Genomic DNA, 16935 nt, shown 5'->3' on the forward strand with positions numbered 1-16935 from the left:
ACTCTATTTTTTCAACTATCCTACCTTCTCTCTTCTTCCTCCAGGTCTTTGCTCACATTGTCTCCCACGATAGGAAAGGAAAATCCACCATTTATTAGATCCCATCTATTCCTATTGAAGTCTTTACCTCCTTTATAAGGCTTAGATACCTTCAGAGCCCAACTCTACTGCCTGCCATCTCACCCTTCAAACTTTCCCTGATTCTCTCACCTGAAGAGCTCTCCTTCAACAAATTTCTCAGGGTATGTTGTATTATAGTTATTTATCCGCTTGCTTCATCCCCACCCCACCCAACCCCCATCACCATTAGACTGTGAGCTTTGTGAAGGCAGGATCTGTGTCTTATTTCCTCTTTGAATACCCAGCACCAAGCAGAATATCTAGTATATCTAAGGTGCTTAAGAAACATTCATCAGGGGGCGGCTAGGTGGCGCAGTGGATAGAGCACCGGTCCTGGAGTCAGGAGTACCTGAGTTCAAATCCGGCCTCAGACACTTAACACTTACTAGCTGTGTGACCCTGGGCAAGTCACTTAACCCCCAATTGCCTCACTAAAAAAAAAAAAAAGAAACATTCATCAAATTGAACTGAAATACTAATGTGTTTTGCTTTTGAGTGTTGGCTCATTTTCTGTTGAGTGTAAAAGCCCAGAAATAGCTACAATGCCCCAATTCTTCTGAAAAAAACATACAACACATTCCTGAAGAGAAAGTCAGGTTCTAGAGAACAGTCTGACCACTGGAGAGGCTCCACAACTGTAAATAAATGGAATTTTTTTTAGAAGTTTATTCATTCAAAAGACATGTACTGACACCTATTAATTTCAAAGCACTGAGTGAGGTACTAGTGGGAGATACAAAGAGAAATGTCAGAATCTCAAGGCTCCTTCATGGAACTTATTATCTATCTAGCAGGGGGATTAAGAAATGTAAACAAAGGATTAATATATAATAAACTATGATATGTATGGAAGAAGGTTTTGAACAAGATGCAATGAGAGATCCTAAGAGGGATTTATGGCCAGAGCAATCAAAGAAAATTTCATGAAAAAAGGCTGTATTTGAACTGAGTATTTAAGGATGAATGAGATTTCAACAGGTGAACTTGAAGTGGGGTAAACCATTGGAGGGCATAAGAAACAGGCATGGGTAAAGACATTGAGACTAACCTTAGGACCTGGACCTGGAGTCAGAGAAACTTAAGTGTAAATCTTAGTTCAGAGACTAGCTGTGTTATCCTGGGAAAACCTGTTTTCCTCAGTTTCCCCCATTTGAAAGATGAGGATAATAATAGCACCACCCTCCCAGGATTGTTGTGAGGATAAAATGTAATAACATTTGCAAAGTGCTTTTTTAATGCCAGTTATTATTAGGAGGAGGAGGAAGAGGAAGAATAAGAGGAAGTAGAGAAGAAGAAAGAGGAAAAGATGATTAAGGAATGACAAATGGTTCAATGTGGCTGAAGTATAGTATACATGGATGGAAGTACTGTAAAGTAAGTCTGGAAAGGTTGAAGTACTAGAGACCATGCCATATGAGGACCTCGAGATGTTTAACTTGGAGAAGAGGGCTTAGAGAAGACATGTTGCTTAGTCATTTTTCAGTCTTGTTGGACTCTCCATGACCCCATTTTGGGTTTTCTTGGCAAAGATACTGGAGTGTTTTGCCATTTCCTTCTGCAGTTCCTCATCTTACAGATGAGGAAACTGAAGTAAACAGGGGTAATCGACTTGCCCAGGGTCACATAGCTAGTAAGTGTCTGAGACTAGATCTGAACTCAGGAAGATGATTTTCCTTACTCCATGCCCCACACTCTAGCCACTGTGCTGCCTTGCTGCCCTAGAGAAGACATGATGAATTCTAATTCCAAAGTTTCCTCAATTATTTGAAGAGCCATCATGTAGAGGAGTGTTAAATTTATTCTGTCTTTTCCCCAGAGGATAGAACTAGAATAGATGGGTGAAAGTGGTAAAGGCAGCTTTAGATTCAACCAAAGAGAAAAAAATTTCCCACAAATGAGACCTGTCCAAAAGAGAAATGTTCTAATGTAGGAGGTAACAGTCACCCATCTCTGTAGTTCTTTAACTTGAAGGGAGATGTTGGATGAGCACTTTTTTAATAAATATTTTTATTTAAAGTAAAAAAAAATAATTAAGTGGGAAGAAGCAGTATAGAACTAGAAACAATCAGTCCAAATTTTGGAGAGCAAATCAGTTCAAAAGAAAAAACATACATTATAGTGATGTGACAAAATCGGATACTTTGGAAGGCAGTAGGTTCCCAATAACTAAAGGTCTTCCAAAAAAGAAGCTAAATTATAACTTGTTTGGGTTTTTTAAATTTAATGCTGCATTTTAAAACTATAGAGAGAATTTCCATACATAAATCAAAACATGCAAAAATAGAACTGTATATGAAATTATGAAATCTATCTCATACCAGTTGCCCTAAGAATATAATTCTATACTTTCATTTTCAAGCAGTTCTGCTTGTCATGCTATTTGATCTTCTCTTGAGTAAATCTGAAATGTTACAATGGCTCCTTAAGACATTACTATTAGAGGGCAGCTAGGTGGTACAGTGGATAAAGCACTGGCTCTGGAGTCAGAAGAACCTGAGTTCAAATCCAGCCTCAGACACTTGACACTGTGACCCTGGGCAAGTCACTTAACTCCAATTGCCTCACCAAAAAAAAAAGAAAAAGAAAAAGAAAAAAAGACATTACTATTACATTATCACTAGCTTTACCTTCCACTAATCTTCCTTTCTTCCCCCAAATTAAAAACACAAATGGGGGTGGGAAGGCTGGAAAGTTATAACAATCTATGGCACTTTTTTTTTGGCAGGGCAATGAGGGTTAAGTGACTTGCCCAAGGTCACACAGTTAGTAAGTGCCAAGTGTCTGAGGCTGGATTTGAACTCAGGTCCTCCTGAATCCAAGGCCAGTGCTTTATCCACTGCGCCACCTAGTTGTCCCCTGGAAAGTTATAACAATCAAAATTATGGATGAGCATTTTTTAGAGATACCGGAGAAGGAATTTCTGCTTAAGCATGTGTTCAACTAATTGACCTCTCAGATGTTTTCCAATTCTGAGACTCTATGAGGCCTAGGGAAGTTAAAGGATGTCTTCAAGGTCACACATAGTTAAGCAGAACCAGACTTCTATTTTTTCCTGATTCCCATTCCTATGCATCTGTTATTACCCCATACTGTCATCTCTCTTCTTCTCTCTTCTCTCTTGCAAACACACACACACACACACACACACACACACACACACACACACACACAGAAACAGAGGATAGCGACATAAGACAAAAAAGTGGGAAGAGAAAAGGGAATGTGGACGAGGGAAACACCATGTACCCTAAAACACAGGGTCGATAGTCTCCTAGAGAAAAAGTACAGTCATACTCCCTTCTGAACATTCTCTTCATGTCAGTTACAGCTTTTAATATGGTAGAAAGGGCACTGAATCCAGAGCTAGGCAGCCTAACTTCATTAATTCACTGTGACCTTGGGCAAATCATTTAAGATGTGAGAACCATCACTTCCTCTTCTGTAAAGCAGAAATACACCACAAGGCTGGAGTAGAAAAGAAAAAATTTAAAGATTCAAAAGCTAAGAATGAGAAACAAAAAGAAATAATAGCCTATAAAGTATAAAACAAATGTAACTATGTATTCATCATTATTTCTTATTATATGAATGCCCCCATTAGAATCCTACTAAATCAACAAGCATTTATTAAATGCTTACAATGTAGCAGGGTATAGTAGATCAAAGAGACAAATATAGAGCCTTAGTGCCCTCAAGGAGCTTACATTCTATCAGGAATACATAATAAGTACCTATAAAATACATACATTTTATCATGGCACAGGTTACCCTCTTTTTTTTTTCTTTCTCTCTTTTTTTCTTTCTCTCTTTTTTTTCTTTCTCTCTTTTTTTTCTTTCTTGAGGGGCAATGAGGGTTAAGTGTCTTGACCAGGATCACACAGCTAGTAAGTGTCAAGTGTCTGAGGTCACATTTGAACTCAGGGCCTCCTGAATCCAGGACCGGTGCTCTATTCAATGTACCACTTAGCTGCCCCCTCTGAGGTGGCAAATAATCAGATACAGGTTATACATGTCCACCCTCTATTCTTTTTTTTTTAATTAAAAAAAAATTTTTTTTTTTAGTGAGGCAATTGGGGTTAAGTGACTTACCCAGGGTCACAGATAGTGTTAAGTGTCTGAGGTTGGCTTTGAACTCAGGTACTCCTGACTCCAGGGCTGGTGCTCTATCCACTGTGCCACCTAGCTGCCCTACACCCTCTATTCTTAAAGGCTATACCAACAGAGGATATGGTTCAGCCAGTCCCCCTTGGTTGGCTTGGCTTTAATTGTAAGGTCCCGTAAAAGTTCACATAAGTTCACCATTAGTGGGCTGGCCACTGGGCTACAATTTTTTTTTCTGGCCAAAGAAACTAATAAGAAATTATACTATAGTATGGCATAAATGAATAGTAAGGAAAGTACTCACCAGGATGAAATTATGGGCTTTTGGGGTACTAAGAGTAAATTTCCAAGTCCCAGGCTATTACATTTTTCAATGCTGTTCATGGCATATAAAACACAATAATTAGGGCCTATTTTATTCCCTTTTTTTCTCTACCCCTGAATTAAATTACCTTGTGGAATTAAATAGAACCAAAAGCATTACCTAATATGAAAAATTATGTTGTAAAATGCCCCTAGAGTGGAAATGTCGGATGAGTTGATGTCTGGTTTGGGGCGATAGCTGCTACAAAAAGGATATGAACATTGCCAGGGGCAAATCATTGCTTCTGAAAATGATTTTAAGATTAAAAATTTTGGAATACACCCTGGAAACAGTCAAAAATGAAAATTTAACATAGATAAGGCAATCAGTAAGCCCAGATTTTTTTTCAGTGGGGGGGAAACAATCTCAATTTAAAGAGACAAGAAAGGGTACTTTAGCCAAGTTTTGTAGAAGAATGGTCCTTTAATAGACTGCATGTTCTGATTTTTTTTTCTGTTTTCACTTTAAATTTGGAGCACAATATTGGGAAGAGGGAGGGAAACTAGTTAGAAGAGGCAGAAAACAAAGATGTACACATTTCCCCAGTCATTTGTGCAAAAAAGTGATGTAACCTAGTCTTAATACAGCACTTCATCATTTTAATGGGCCCAAGATCTCAATGATGAGTATATATTCATTCCAATGGTGCAAATAACAACTTATCCATATCCTCTCCTGGATAATCTTCCATAATTCAATCATGGAGGATTTAGACAACACTTTGAATGCCTCTGATGTAAGTCTTAATATTCTATGGGCCAGGGTAGCGTGTGGGTTGTTCATCGACTACTCCTCACTCTTGTTGTGTGTGTGACCTAACTTCTTTACTAGAACAATATTCATTGAAAAGATTCTATGCAAATCAGAATCTAATGTAAGAGATAAGACATAAACAACTACAGTAATATGTAAAAATAGTAGCTCACATATATGTGGCACATTAAAGTTTGTAAGGCAGTTTGCATAATTATCTCATTTGATCCTACTGTCAACACTGTGATAAGTTGCTATAACTATTCCCACTTTGCAGATGTAAAAACCAACGCTAAAAGAAAATGAGTCGACAAAAGTTATACAGTTGGTAAATGTCAAAAGCAGAATTGGATTCCAGATTTTCCAGACTCGAGTCCAGGACTTGAACATTATGCACTGAAGAGGTGCAAAACAAAATTTTTAAAAAGGTACTATGGTTCTGTCATTACTGGAGGAAAGGGGACAGAGAAAATGATGGGGAAAATTTTACAGAAGTGGCATCTGAGTAAAGTTTTAAAGGATGGGTAGAAATCCAACAGGTAAAAAGGTAGACAAATATAAGGAGGCAGAAAATGACATGACAGACACATGAGACAAAGAAGTCTAACTTGGTTGAAGCACCTAGTACAGAGTACATGGAGGGGGCTAATATGAGATAAGAAGGTTGTGGAGGGCAAAAGAATTTCAACTTTACCTAGAAGCCTATAGAGAACTACTGAAAAAAAATTTAGTGGAGGTCTGATATGACCAAGTCTAGTTTATGCAAAACACAGATTATTCTGTTGATCCATGAAAGATATATTGGAGGCTGTAATAGAGAGTAGTCCTGTATAAAATCTAAGAGAGTTTTTTAGAAAATATATAGCTGTCATTCCTTCCCCCACCCCTACAGACTAGTAAACCAGGCGGTTTCTGGTTTAAAGAATTTAATTTGTACAAGACATACTGTTTGTTTTAATGAGAGTGAAGGAAGGATAATGACCCCGAGGCTCTAGAAACTCAAGCACCACACTCATAATTAATATATATAATTATCCCAAGAGAAGACAGAAACTATTCCAGATGGAATGAACAGAACTAAATGGATAGAAGCAACAATTGCCACAGTGGGTACAAATCTCTGAACCTACCATTCACAATGACTAATACCATGGCAGCTTGGCAAATTAGCGTGGTATTTCAAAGCTAGGGGGACCAAAGCATTTTTAACATTAAAAGAAATTCAGAACCTCCCCTAATAGCAGTAGTATTATTAGTAATCTCAGGTCTTTCCCTTACGTGCCTGTGTGATCTGGGGTAAATCATTGTACTTCCAGGACTCAGTTTCCTCCTCTGTAAAATGAGATGGTTGGACTAGATGACCTAGTGAATGGCCAATCCAAGGTCCCTTCCCATTCTTGATTAATAACACTAATATGCATTTTTAAGGTGATTAAAAATCTATAGTAAATCTGGTAAAATTTTTAAATAAATTTCTTTTTTATTTACAACAGTATCTACATACACTTGAAAAAGAGTAATGTATATATTTGCAATATGTTTTTTTTAGCCTAAAAGGGTAGGTTAGCTATATAAAGAACAATTGAAACATTAATTGTTCATGAGTAGATCAAGCCAATATTAAAAATGCTAATACGACCTAAATTAATTTACTTATTCAGTGCAGTCAGTACCAAATTCCTCAAAGAATATTTTATGGAACTATAAAAATAGTACCAAAACTAATATAGAGAAATGCAAGACCAAGAATATCAAGACTAATAATGAAAAAAAGGAGAAAGGAAAGGGATCAGTCAGTATCAGATCTCAAATTATACCACAAATCAAGAATAATTGAAATGCTTTGGTACTGGTTAACAAAAAGAGAGGTCAATAAATAGACTAGATTAAGTACACAAATATAAAAGCCAACAAGGATAATAACATTATGTCTGATAAGCACAAAGATCCCAGTTTCCAGGGGAAAGTCCTTTCTACTTTGACAAAAAACTGCTGAGATTTCATGTGCAATTTTAAAAAATGATTCTATATCATGGAAATGCTTGTTTTATTCCATAAATTTAAAAAAATGTCTTTTTCAAAAACTACTAGGAAAACTAAATGGTAGAAATTAGGCTTAGGCCAACACCTCATAACACACACCAAGAAAACTCCAAATGTATATATGATTTAGATATAAAATGGCACATTATAAGTAAATTAGGAGCAAGGATAAAAGACTCCATAGATCTACAAATAGGGAAGAATTAATTCATGATTAAACAAGGGATAGAGAGATTCACACATGATAAAATGGACAATTTTGATTACATAAAATTTAAATGTTATTGCACAAACAAATCAAATGTGGACAGAATTAGAAGGGAAAATAGGTAACTGAAAAAGAAATCTTTGTAATATGTTTGTCTTCCAAGATATAAAAGGAATTGAATCAAATGTATAAGACAAAGAGCCATTCCCTACTGGATAAATGGTTAAAGAATATGAACTAGTAGTTTTCAAAGGAAGAAATCCAAGCTAACAAAATTACATGGAAAAAAAGTTCTAAATCACTATTAAGAGAAAAACAAATTAAAAGCAAGTTTGAGGCTTCACCTCACATTTGGACTTGCCAAGCTGACAAAAGAGAAAAAATGGTCAATGTTAGGAAAACAGGTACACTAGTTCGCTGTTAGGGGAGATGTGAATTGGTCCAGCTATTTTAGAAAGCAATTTGGAACTATGCTCAGTAAGTAACCAAACTGTGCATACCCTTTGACCCACGTATACCGTTAGTCCTATATTCCCCTCCCCCCCCAAAAAAAAATCAAAGAAAAAGGAAAAGGACCTATATATGTGCAAAAATATTTATAGCAGCTCTTTTCACTGTAGCCAAAAAATTGGAAACTAATGGTATGTTCTTATAGGGGAATCACTAAACAAACTGGTATGTGAATGTAATGGGATAATGGAATATCATGCTGCCATAAAAAATGATGAAATGCAGGTAAGTGGCATGGTGGATGCAGCAGCACCCCTCAAGTAAGAAGGAGCTGAGTTCAAATCCTGTCTCAGACATTTGACACTTACTAGTTGTGTGATTCTGGGTAAGTCACTTAACCCCAATTACCTGTCCAAAAAGAAATTATGAAATAGACAATTTCAGAGAAGACTGGAAAGACCTTTGTGAATGGATGCAGAGTAAAGTGAACAGAACAAGGACCGCTAACACATTATAAAGAAAAAGAATTTTGAAAGACTTTAGAACTCTGACTGACTCAGCAATCAACCAGGAGTCCAAAGAATGAAGATGAAACAAGCCACTCCCCGACAGAAAGGAAATGAACTTAAAATGAAGAAAGATCTTGGAAAGGAAAATAGTTTATGACCAAACAAGAGATAGAGTATATTATAAAATGCAAAATGGATGATTTTGATTACATTAAATTAAAAAATTTTTGTACAAACAGAAGCAATGCATCCAAAATTAGAAGGGAGGCAGAAATCTGGGAAACAATTTTTGTGGCCAGTACTTCTGATAAAGGCCTCATCTCTAAAATATATAGGGAACTAAATCAAATTTATAAGAATCCAAGTCATTCCCCAATGGAGAAATGGTCAAAGGATATGAGCAGGCAGTTTTCTGATGAAGAAACCAAAGCTATCTATTCCCATATGACAAAATGCTCTAAATCACTATTGATTAGAGAGATGCAAATTAAAACAACTCTGAGGTACCACCTGACACCTATCAGATTGGCTAAAATGACAAAAAAGGAAAATAATAAATGTTGGAGAAGCTGTGGGAAAATTGGAACACTAATGCATTGTTGGTGGAGCTGTGAACTGATCCAACCATTCTGGAGAGCAATTTGGAATTATGCCCAAAGGGCGATAAAGCTGTGCATAGCCTTTGACCCAGCAATACCACTTTTGGGTCTTTTTCCCAAAGAAATCATGGAGGGGGGAAAGGGACCCACATGTACAAAAATATTTATAGCTGCTCTTTATGTGGTGGCAAGGAATTGGAAGTTGAGGGGATGCCCATCAACTGGGGAATGGCTGGACAAGTTGTGGTATATGAATACAATGGAATACTATTGTGTTGTAAGAAATGATGAGCAGGAGGAGTTCAGAGAAACCTGGAGGGTCTTGCATGGGCTGATGATGAGTGAGATGAGCAGAACCAGAAGAACATTGTACACAGTATCATCAACATTGAGTGTTGACCTACTGTGATGGACTATATTCTTCTCACCAATGCAATGGTACAGAAGAGTTTCAGGGAACTCATGATAGAAGAGGATCTCCAAATCCAAGAAAAAAAAAAAAAAGAACTGTGGAGTATAGATGCTGAATGAACCATACTATTTCTTTTGTTTTTGGTGCTGTTGTTTTTTCTATTTTGAGGTTTTTCATCATCACTCTGATTTTTCTTATAACATGACTAATGCAGAAATAGGATTAATGTTATTATGTACATATATACATATATATATATAAAACCTATATCAGATTTACCTGCTGTCTAAGGGAGGGGGGAGGGAGAGGAGGGAGGGAGAAAAATCTGAAATTGGAAAGATTGTATAAACAAAGGTTGAGAACTATCTTTACATGTAACGGGAAAATAAATAAATAAATAAATTTTTAAAAAATGAAGAAAGATCTACATTTTCAGCTAAGGTCTAAATGGCAAAGGTCTGAAAAAATGGGAATTGGTTTTGTTGAACTATGTAGATATATATTGAGGGATTTCTTTTTTTAATTTGCTCAGGGGGAGGGGTGGTATAGTCAAAAGGATAGGTAAATGAAAAAAACACACTTGTTAATTTGAAAAATAAATCAAAATTAAAAAGAGGGAAAAAAAAGATCAAGTGACAATGTTTGGTGAACAGATAGATTTAAGGGCCCTTTGCAATAAAACATGGCTGACAGGTGAGGAACTAGTGATGTGATCCAAACAACCTCATCTTATAGTGGAAGGTGACAGGAGCTCTGCTGTGTATTCTCAGCTGATTCCCGGTCGGTGGTATTTTTTCAGGTTATATAATTTCCCTTTCCCCATTTTATTTCCTTTCCCTTGATCATACTGATCCTGTTTGTGTTTTTTTTTTAAGTTCGTTCTTGTTAAAATAAATCCTGTTCTGTTTTGAGGGAGGCTGCCGGTCTCCTTCCTTTCCCCAATATTGCAGTGAGCCGCTCAGCTAACACTCCCAATTAAAAATTGGTCCCCACAATAGTTGAGGGAATTGGGGCTGAGAATGGGGAGATGCTGCCTCGCCATAATCACACAGCTGAGACTCCTAATAAAGTGCTTTTTGTCTCTTTCCCATTCTCACCATTTATCTCCTTTGAGTTTACACGTTTGTTTGTCCCTCGTTTTCGATGAGGAACCAAGGGCATCACAGGTGATATCTTGACTTGCATGTGAACTGGATTTAAGTGAGGCAGAATTGCACGAAATTGTTAGGCTTACTCTCTCTTCCAGAACCACCGAAAGCCAGTGGCAGGACAAAAGTCAGAACAATTGGTGATGACCAGGGATTTGGTGGCTGACCTTGGCATCTTTCAATGTCTGAACAATCTCTAAGCTCTCCCAAGTGCCTGCTTCAGCTGCCTTCATGGCCTTTGGAACAAATCATTTTCATCTACCCATTCTGCCAGAGGAAGTCTTCACATGCGTAAGGCAGGTATCCCCCTAAGTTATCGATGGGTTTGGGGCCTGAAGGTTACCCTCAACCTGGTTTAGCCTGTCTGCCCAGGTTTCCCAGGGTGTGGCCAATGCATAGGCTACAGCTTCTTGGAGACACAGGTGAGAGTTGAGTGAATCAGGTGGACACCAAAGGTAGATAAGCAGCCCTGAAAGGGGCTTGGCAAGCACTCACATCTGAGGTGGTAGTCCTCTTGAACACCGCAAGTTTACACATAAAATAATATTAAGATATGTAAGCATAGAGGACAGAGCATTGAACCAAGAGTGATCCTTGAGCAAGTCACTTAACCTTCTGCCTCAGTTTCTTCATCTGTAAAATGAGGATAATAATAGCACCTATCTCCGGAGGCTTGTGAGGATCACAAGCACTCTACAAATCTTAAAGTGCTAAGAATACTTCTCTTTCCAAACTTCCACCAAATACAAAAAAAGCCACCCCCCCCAAACCCTTAGTGGATCCTTACAATGAATATTTTAACCCATATAATATCTTTAATGAATTCATTAAAATACTGATTAATTCATTTTAAATATTTGTTATGTTTTCCCTCCTCCCCAACAAAGACATAACAACTGGTTAGAAAACTTGTATCAAGGGACAACACAGGCTTTCATCCTCCAGTGACTCAGACCCATGGAATGTTACATCAGGAAAGTACCTTAGAGATCATTCTGTTTCAATCCCTCATTTCACTGATGAGAGGAGTGAAGCCAGAAAGATCAAGGGATCTGCCCTATTACTCAGCAAGTTAGCAAGAATCGGGAATAGAACTCAGCTCTCCTGACTGAAAGAGGAAAGACTTGGTCACTAAATTCTAGTAAGAACCTGAAAGTTAGTATACCCGTGTAATGTGTGGCAACTGAACGATCCTAAGACCTTTCCTATTTTGAAATCCGGAGTAAGTTGAACGTATTTTAGTATGTAAAATAGTGGGGAAACCATTGGCCTTGGAGTCAGGAAAGACCTGGGTTTGAACACTGCCTCTGATGATTAATAGCTATAATAATGGGCAAATCACTTTGGAGGCTGTTTGTTCATCTGTTGTACCTATCTTAAAGGATTTCTGCTAAGGTTCAAATGGGATAAGGCCTTTAAATGCATTATAAAACTTAAAGTGCTACTTATATACAAAGCAAGATCCATGAATATGTGGGGTAGGGACAGAGAAAGAATGTATGTTTGGATTTAGAAGATACAAGTTCCAACCCCAATTTTGACACTTCCTTGGATAAATCATTTAATTTCTCTGGGGAATGGACTGGGTCAGAGTTGTCAAATTCCCAAGCAACCAACAAAACTCCCCAACTAGGTTAAAATGTAATTGTGAAGGGCAGCTAGATGGTGCAGTGGGCAAGTCACTTAACCCCCATTGCCTAAAAAACAAAATGTAATTGTGAAATCTTTCATAAAATAAAAATTTAACACTACATGGATAATGTTAATTTGTGATATTCCAAGTCAATATGCTCTGAAAAAAGACTGAACAACAAAGTCAATGTATATGGGTATCTATTTCTATTTGAGTTTAACACAACTGAACCAGGTGATCTTTGTGGTTCCTTTCAGCTAATGATCAATTTCTTTCTCTTTCTTTCTCATTCTTTATCTCCCTTCTTTTTCTCTCATCTTTTCTTTGTGATATTTAAAAATCTAATGTGTGTGTCCTTATCTGCCTCCCCCTCCCCCCCAGTGCGGGGGGGGGGGGGGGGGACAATTAGCTAAGGCTAACTTTTAAATTCAGCAACAGTTTAGGCTTTTAAGCATTTATGATTCTCACATCTTTATTTCTTCTTTTTTCTCCCCCTCTCCTTTCCTATTCCCTTATCTTTTTTCTCTTCTCTCTTCCTCTTCTCTTTTCTTCCTTAATGCACCTTTATTTCTATTCTTTTTCTTTCTCTCCTCTCCCTCTCTTCTCTTCCTGTCTCCCTCAACATATTATGGAATACTTAAAATGGTCAAATAGGCAGTTCTGTAGTAGAATCCTGAAAATATAAACTTGTTTTGAATGAAAGCACAACTGAATGTGATCTAATAAACTGAAGTGGGAGGTGACATTAATTAAATTAAAGCATTGCAATTCATCAGTAGCACCATCCACATAGTAAAAGCTCCTTAGACCATGAACTAAGTGGATGAAGAATGCCTATTGTTCAGGCTGTGATATACAGTTATAGATCTAAGCCCTCAGTACATATATGTATATGTATCTTGGACAAAAAAGTGCAGATAGACAGTGAGCTGTGTCCAGAAATTAAGAGAGGAAGAGGATGGACTGTGTCTGCATTTGGGAAATCACACAATGTTTTAGTTCCCTCAAGCTTCTCCCTGAAACAAAGGCCCATTTTTTAACACCAGTATTCTTCTTGTGATACTTGTAGAATACCACAATCTCCAAAAAAATTAAAGTTGCAGGTCACCCAAAAGATGACACAGCAGGCTACAGACTGTAGCAGGTTGCAAACAATTAATAGTAAGCCAGAAGAAATGGCCTCAGGGATCATTAGAAAGGTTTAACAAAGGACAACCAATAACTAGTTCTCTGGTCCAGGAAATGTCAAGCAATCCCCAGGAAGGCCTCCAGAAGTCTGGGCAGATGCCGGTGGAGGCATCTGCAAGATGTGAGGAACCTAGATAGAGGCCTCTCAAAGACCTCAGTTCAAATACCACCTCAGTGACCCTGGGAACATCACTTAATCTGTTTGCCTTGGTTTCTTCGTCTGAAAGATGGGGATATTGTCACCTATCTGTTAGGGCTCTTGTGAGAATCAAATAAGACAACAATGTTAAAGTGCTCTATAAATGCTATTATTACTAACAATAACTGAACAGGATAGGAAGGTATGCATGGGTGGCTTTCTGTACTGCTGAAGGAGACAGACACAACAAAGAAATCATAAATTCAAGCAAGTGTCCAAGTATTTACCTCCTCCCATAGAGGGCAAAGGACAGCTTTATTTTGTATTTTGTATCTCTGGTGCCTGGCATATCATAAACAATAATAAATGTTTGTTGGACTGGATTGACAGACAACATCAGAAATGGAAGAGTCTTTAGGTTCATCTAGTCCAACAATCTCATTTAACAAAAGGCTAGAGAGGCATAAGACAATATTCAAGACCCACCTTCCCTGGCATTAGGGTAGGCAACTGATACTTAATTTTGGAAACCCTCCCCCTTTTAACACAACATTGACATTTAAAGAAAAAGAAAAATATTTTCATTTTAAAATTCATTACAAATGATACATTATGTATATTAGAAAGGGGGCTCTTTGAGGGTAAGAGACAACTTCTGTCATCCTTTTGTCTTCCTGGCAGTGCCTAGCACACAGTATGCCTTAAGAAATGCTTTTTGATGCAGATGGAACTATACTATCTCTATTTTTTTTTGTTTTCTTTTTTGAGGTTTTTCCTTTTTGCTCTGATTCTTCTTGCACATCATGACTAATACAGAAATATGTTTAATGTGATTGTACATATATAACCTATATCGGATTGCTAGCTGTCTTGGGGAGGGGGGAGGGAGAAAAAATTGAAACTAGAAATCTTATAAAAACAAATGTTGCAAACTATCTCTACATGTAACTGGAAAATAATAAAAAAACTTTCATGAAAAAAAAATGCTTTTTGACTGACTATGGCCCACAGAAAGGACACGTCCAAATGGGAAAACATCAGATACTTCTCTAAAATCAGGTTCTCAGGTAAACGGGCTCTCCGACGAAAATGAACAAATTTCCTCGAAAATCAAGTAGGACCTGACATTTATTATAATTAAGAATTACTGGCATCTATATTAGGCTTGCCTTACAACTTTGTTTGGTAGGCATTTCAAGTATTACCAGCCCCATTTTATACACGAGGAAATAGGTTCGGTGAGTTGTCCAAGGATCACACAGGTAATAAGTATTAGATTTGTGCCCAGGTCACTCGGATTTCAAGTCCATTGGCACCATGCTCCAGTAAACCACAAGGACTTATGTACTTGTTGCTTCCTCCGAACCCCTAAAAAGTGAATTCTTAGGGAAATGCATAAATATTCGGTCAAGCACTTCCTCTGTGGGTTAAAGGGGCAACATGTTACTCTGCACAAAGTGGGGGCCGGGAAGGGGAGAATTGTAGCAGAACTTCAAGCACTAAGTAGGTAACAGTAAAAATGCCAGAATTCCATTCTGCACGGGGAGCCGCCACTAAAGCAACATGCGGGCTTCAAAAGTAACATTGACACTCAGAGCTCCATCCAGCCTGTTCTAAAACCAGCCTAGTCCTGAAAGAGCAGCCCCAACAAGCGCACACACACCATACGCTGACGTTAGTCACTGTGCCCTTAATTTGCCTCTCACTTGCCCGGCTCTGGGGAATTGCGACGACAACACAGGTTTTTCAATTAAGCGAGTGCAGCCGCACTTGAATCTTTTCTGGGGTTTCCGGGGCCAGCTACTTCCCTTCCAGGCCCCATCGCGCCTTCAATCTCCGTGACCCACCCGGGTAGGCTTAACCTCGGCCACCCCTTCCCACACCCACTCAGATCCAGTCCGAGGTCAAAGTCCCAGATCGTGGGCCGGAATATGCAGACGCACAGGCTTCAGACTCACAAGGACCAGACATCCTAGACAGCTCAGCCCACTGCAAGGGCTGGGGGGAGGGAGGAGCAAAAAGGCACCGTGGAAAAGACATCAAAAGCCATCCGACTGCTGCCACCACCGACCGCAAGACTGCTGACTCGGTTAAAAAAAAAGTGGTGGGGGGGGGGGAGTCTCTCCCCCTGGACAGGCTGTTCTACTCCGCATTCTGCTTCTCCTCTGGCCTCTCGAAACCAAGACAAATGCACCTCCTTACCCCGCCTCGGGTGGTGCGGTGGGCACAAAAGGTCATGGCCCCCCTAAACCAAGACAAATGGCCCCCTACCCCTGCCCGAAGTGCTGCGGTGGGCACAAAAGACCATGGCCCCCTGGCCCACCAGAGGCTCCCCTCCTTCTCCCCCGACCAAAGGCGGTGCTCCCGGAGCCCGAGCTCTTGGCGCGGAGGTGCGGGAATCGCCCCACAGCCCGGTCCCGGGGAGCCACGCAGCCCTCGCTGCGAACCTGGCCAGCAGGACCAAAGCCTCGTCCGCAGCCCCGGGGCAGCTTCTCCGGCGCCTCCACCCAGCACCTACACACGTTAGCAGCCGAGCGCAGGAGCTGCCACCCCCACCGCGCCCCGGCGCCGGAGGGGAGCAAGAGAAGAAAGAGAGTACTACTAGAGTGGAGCAGCCCCACGTTGGCTAGCTTCGGGAGCAAATCTCCGCACCGTTCCCCGCCTCCTCTTTCTGCACTTTCTCCTCCTCCTCCTCTCCTCCTCCTTTCCTCCTCCTCCTCCAGTAGTTGCCACCACAGCAACAGCAGCAGCAGCAGGGGATGAATGAGGGCGGGAGGGCAGGCGTGCAAAAGAGGGAGTCGTCTTGTTACCTGTTGGTCATTCCCGCCGCAACACCCAACATCTTCCCGGCAGCTCTAGGACGTCCTCTGACACCCCTCCAACCCTGCTGCCTCCTCCTGCTGTCCTTTCTCTTTCCGCCGCCGCAGCCACTTGAAGTCGAGATCCCCTCGCACCCGGGCCACTGGCGCGAGTCCGCACGGAGCCCCGGGGCGCAAGGGCTCCAGGAGCCTGTGCACTGCAGAGACTGGGGGCGGGCGGGCCGGGCCAGGCTGAGAGGGGGCTGCTCCCAAAGCAGGAAGGAGAGGCGGGGAAAGCAGCGGGGGATGGGGCGGGGAGCGTGGAAGAGAGCTCGCCAGGCAGTTAGTCTCCTCCCCGGGACTTCGTAATGGCGCGACGCTGCAGGCGCTTCCCCAGCCCCTCTCTCTAGCTCGCTAGCTCGCTCATTCCCGCGCGGCTGCGGTGCCTTTTCGCAGTTGGCCGCCAGGGT

The 16935-nt window shown here is 40.1% G+C and overlaps 1 protein-coding gene across 2 annotated transcripts in view; it reads right to left on the reverse strand.

Annotated features, from left to right (window-relative positions):
- The window catches only part of LOC122748995 (LIM and senescent cell antigen-like-containing domain protein 1), a 224781-nt gene extending 208077 nt beyond the window's left edge, over nucleotides 1-16704 (reverse strand). For both annotated transcript variants that reach the window (XM_043995133.1, XM_043995134.1), the window contains exon 1: nucleotides 16478-16704. In XM_043995133.1, the coding sequence (XP_043851068.1) occupies nucleotides 16478-16509 (32 nt within the window). In that variant the 5' untranslated portion in view covers nucleotides 16510-16704. The remainder of the gene's footprint in view (nucleotides 1-16477) is intronic.
- Nucleotides 16705-16935: the final 231 nt, after the last annotated feature.

This window comes from Dromiciops gliroides, chromosome 3, assembly GCF_019393635.1.
Source record: "Dromiciops gliroides isolate mDroGli1 chromosome 3, mDroGli1.pri, whole genome shotgun sequence".
Lineage (NCBI taxonomy): Eukaryota > Metazoa > Chordata > Mammalia > Microbiotheria > Microbiotheriidae > Dromiciops > Dromiciops gliroides.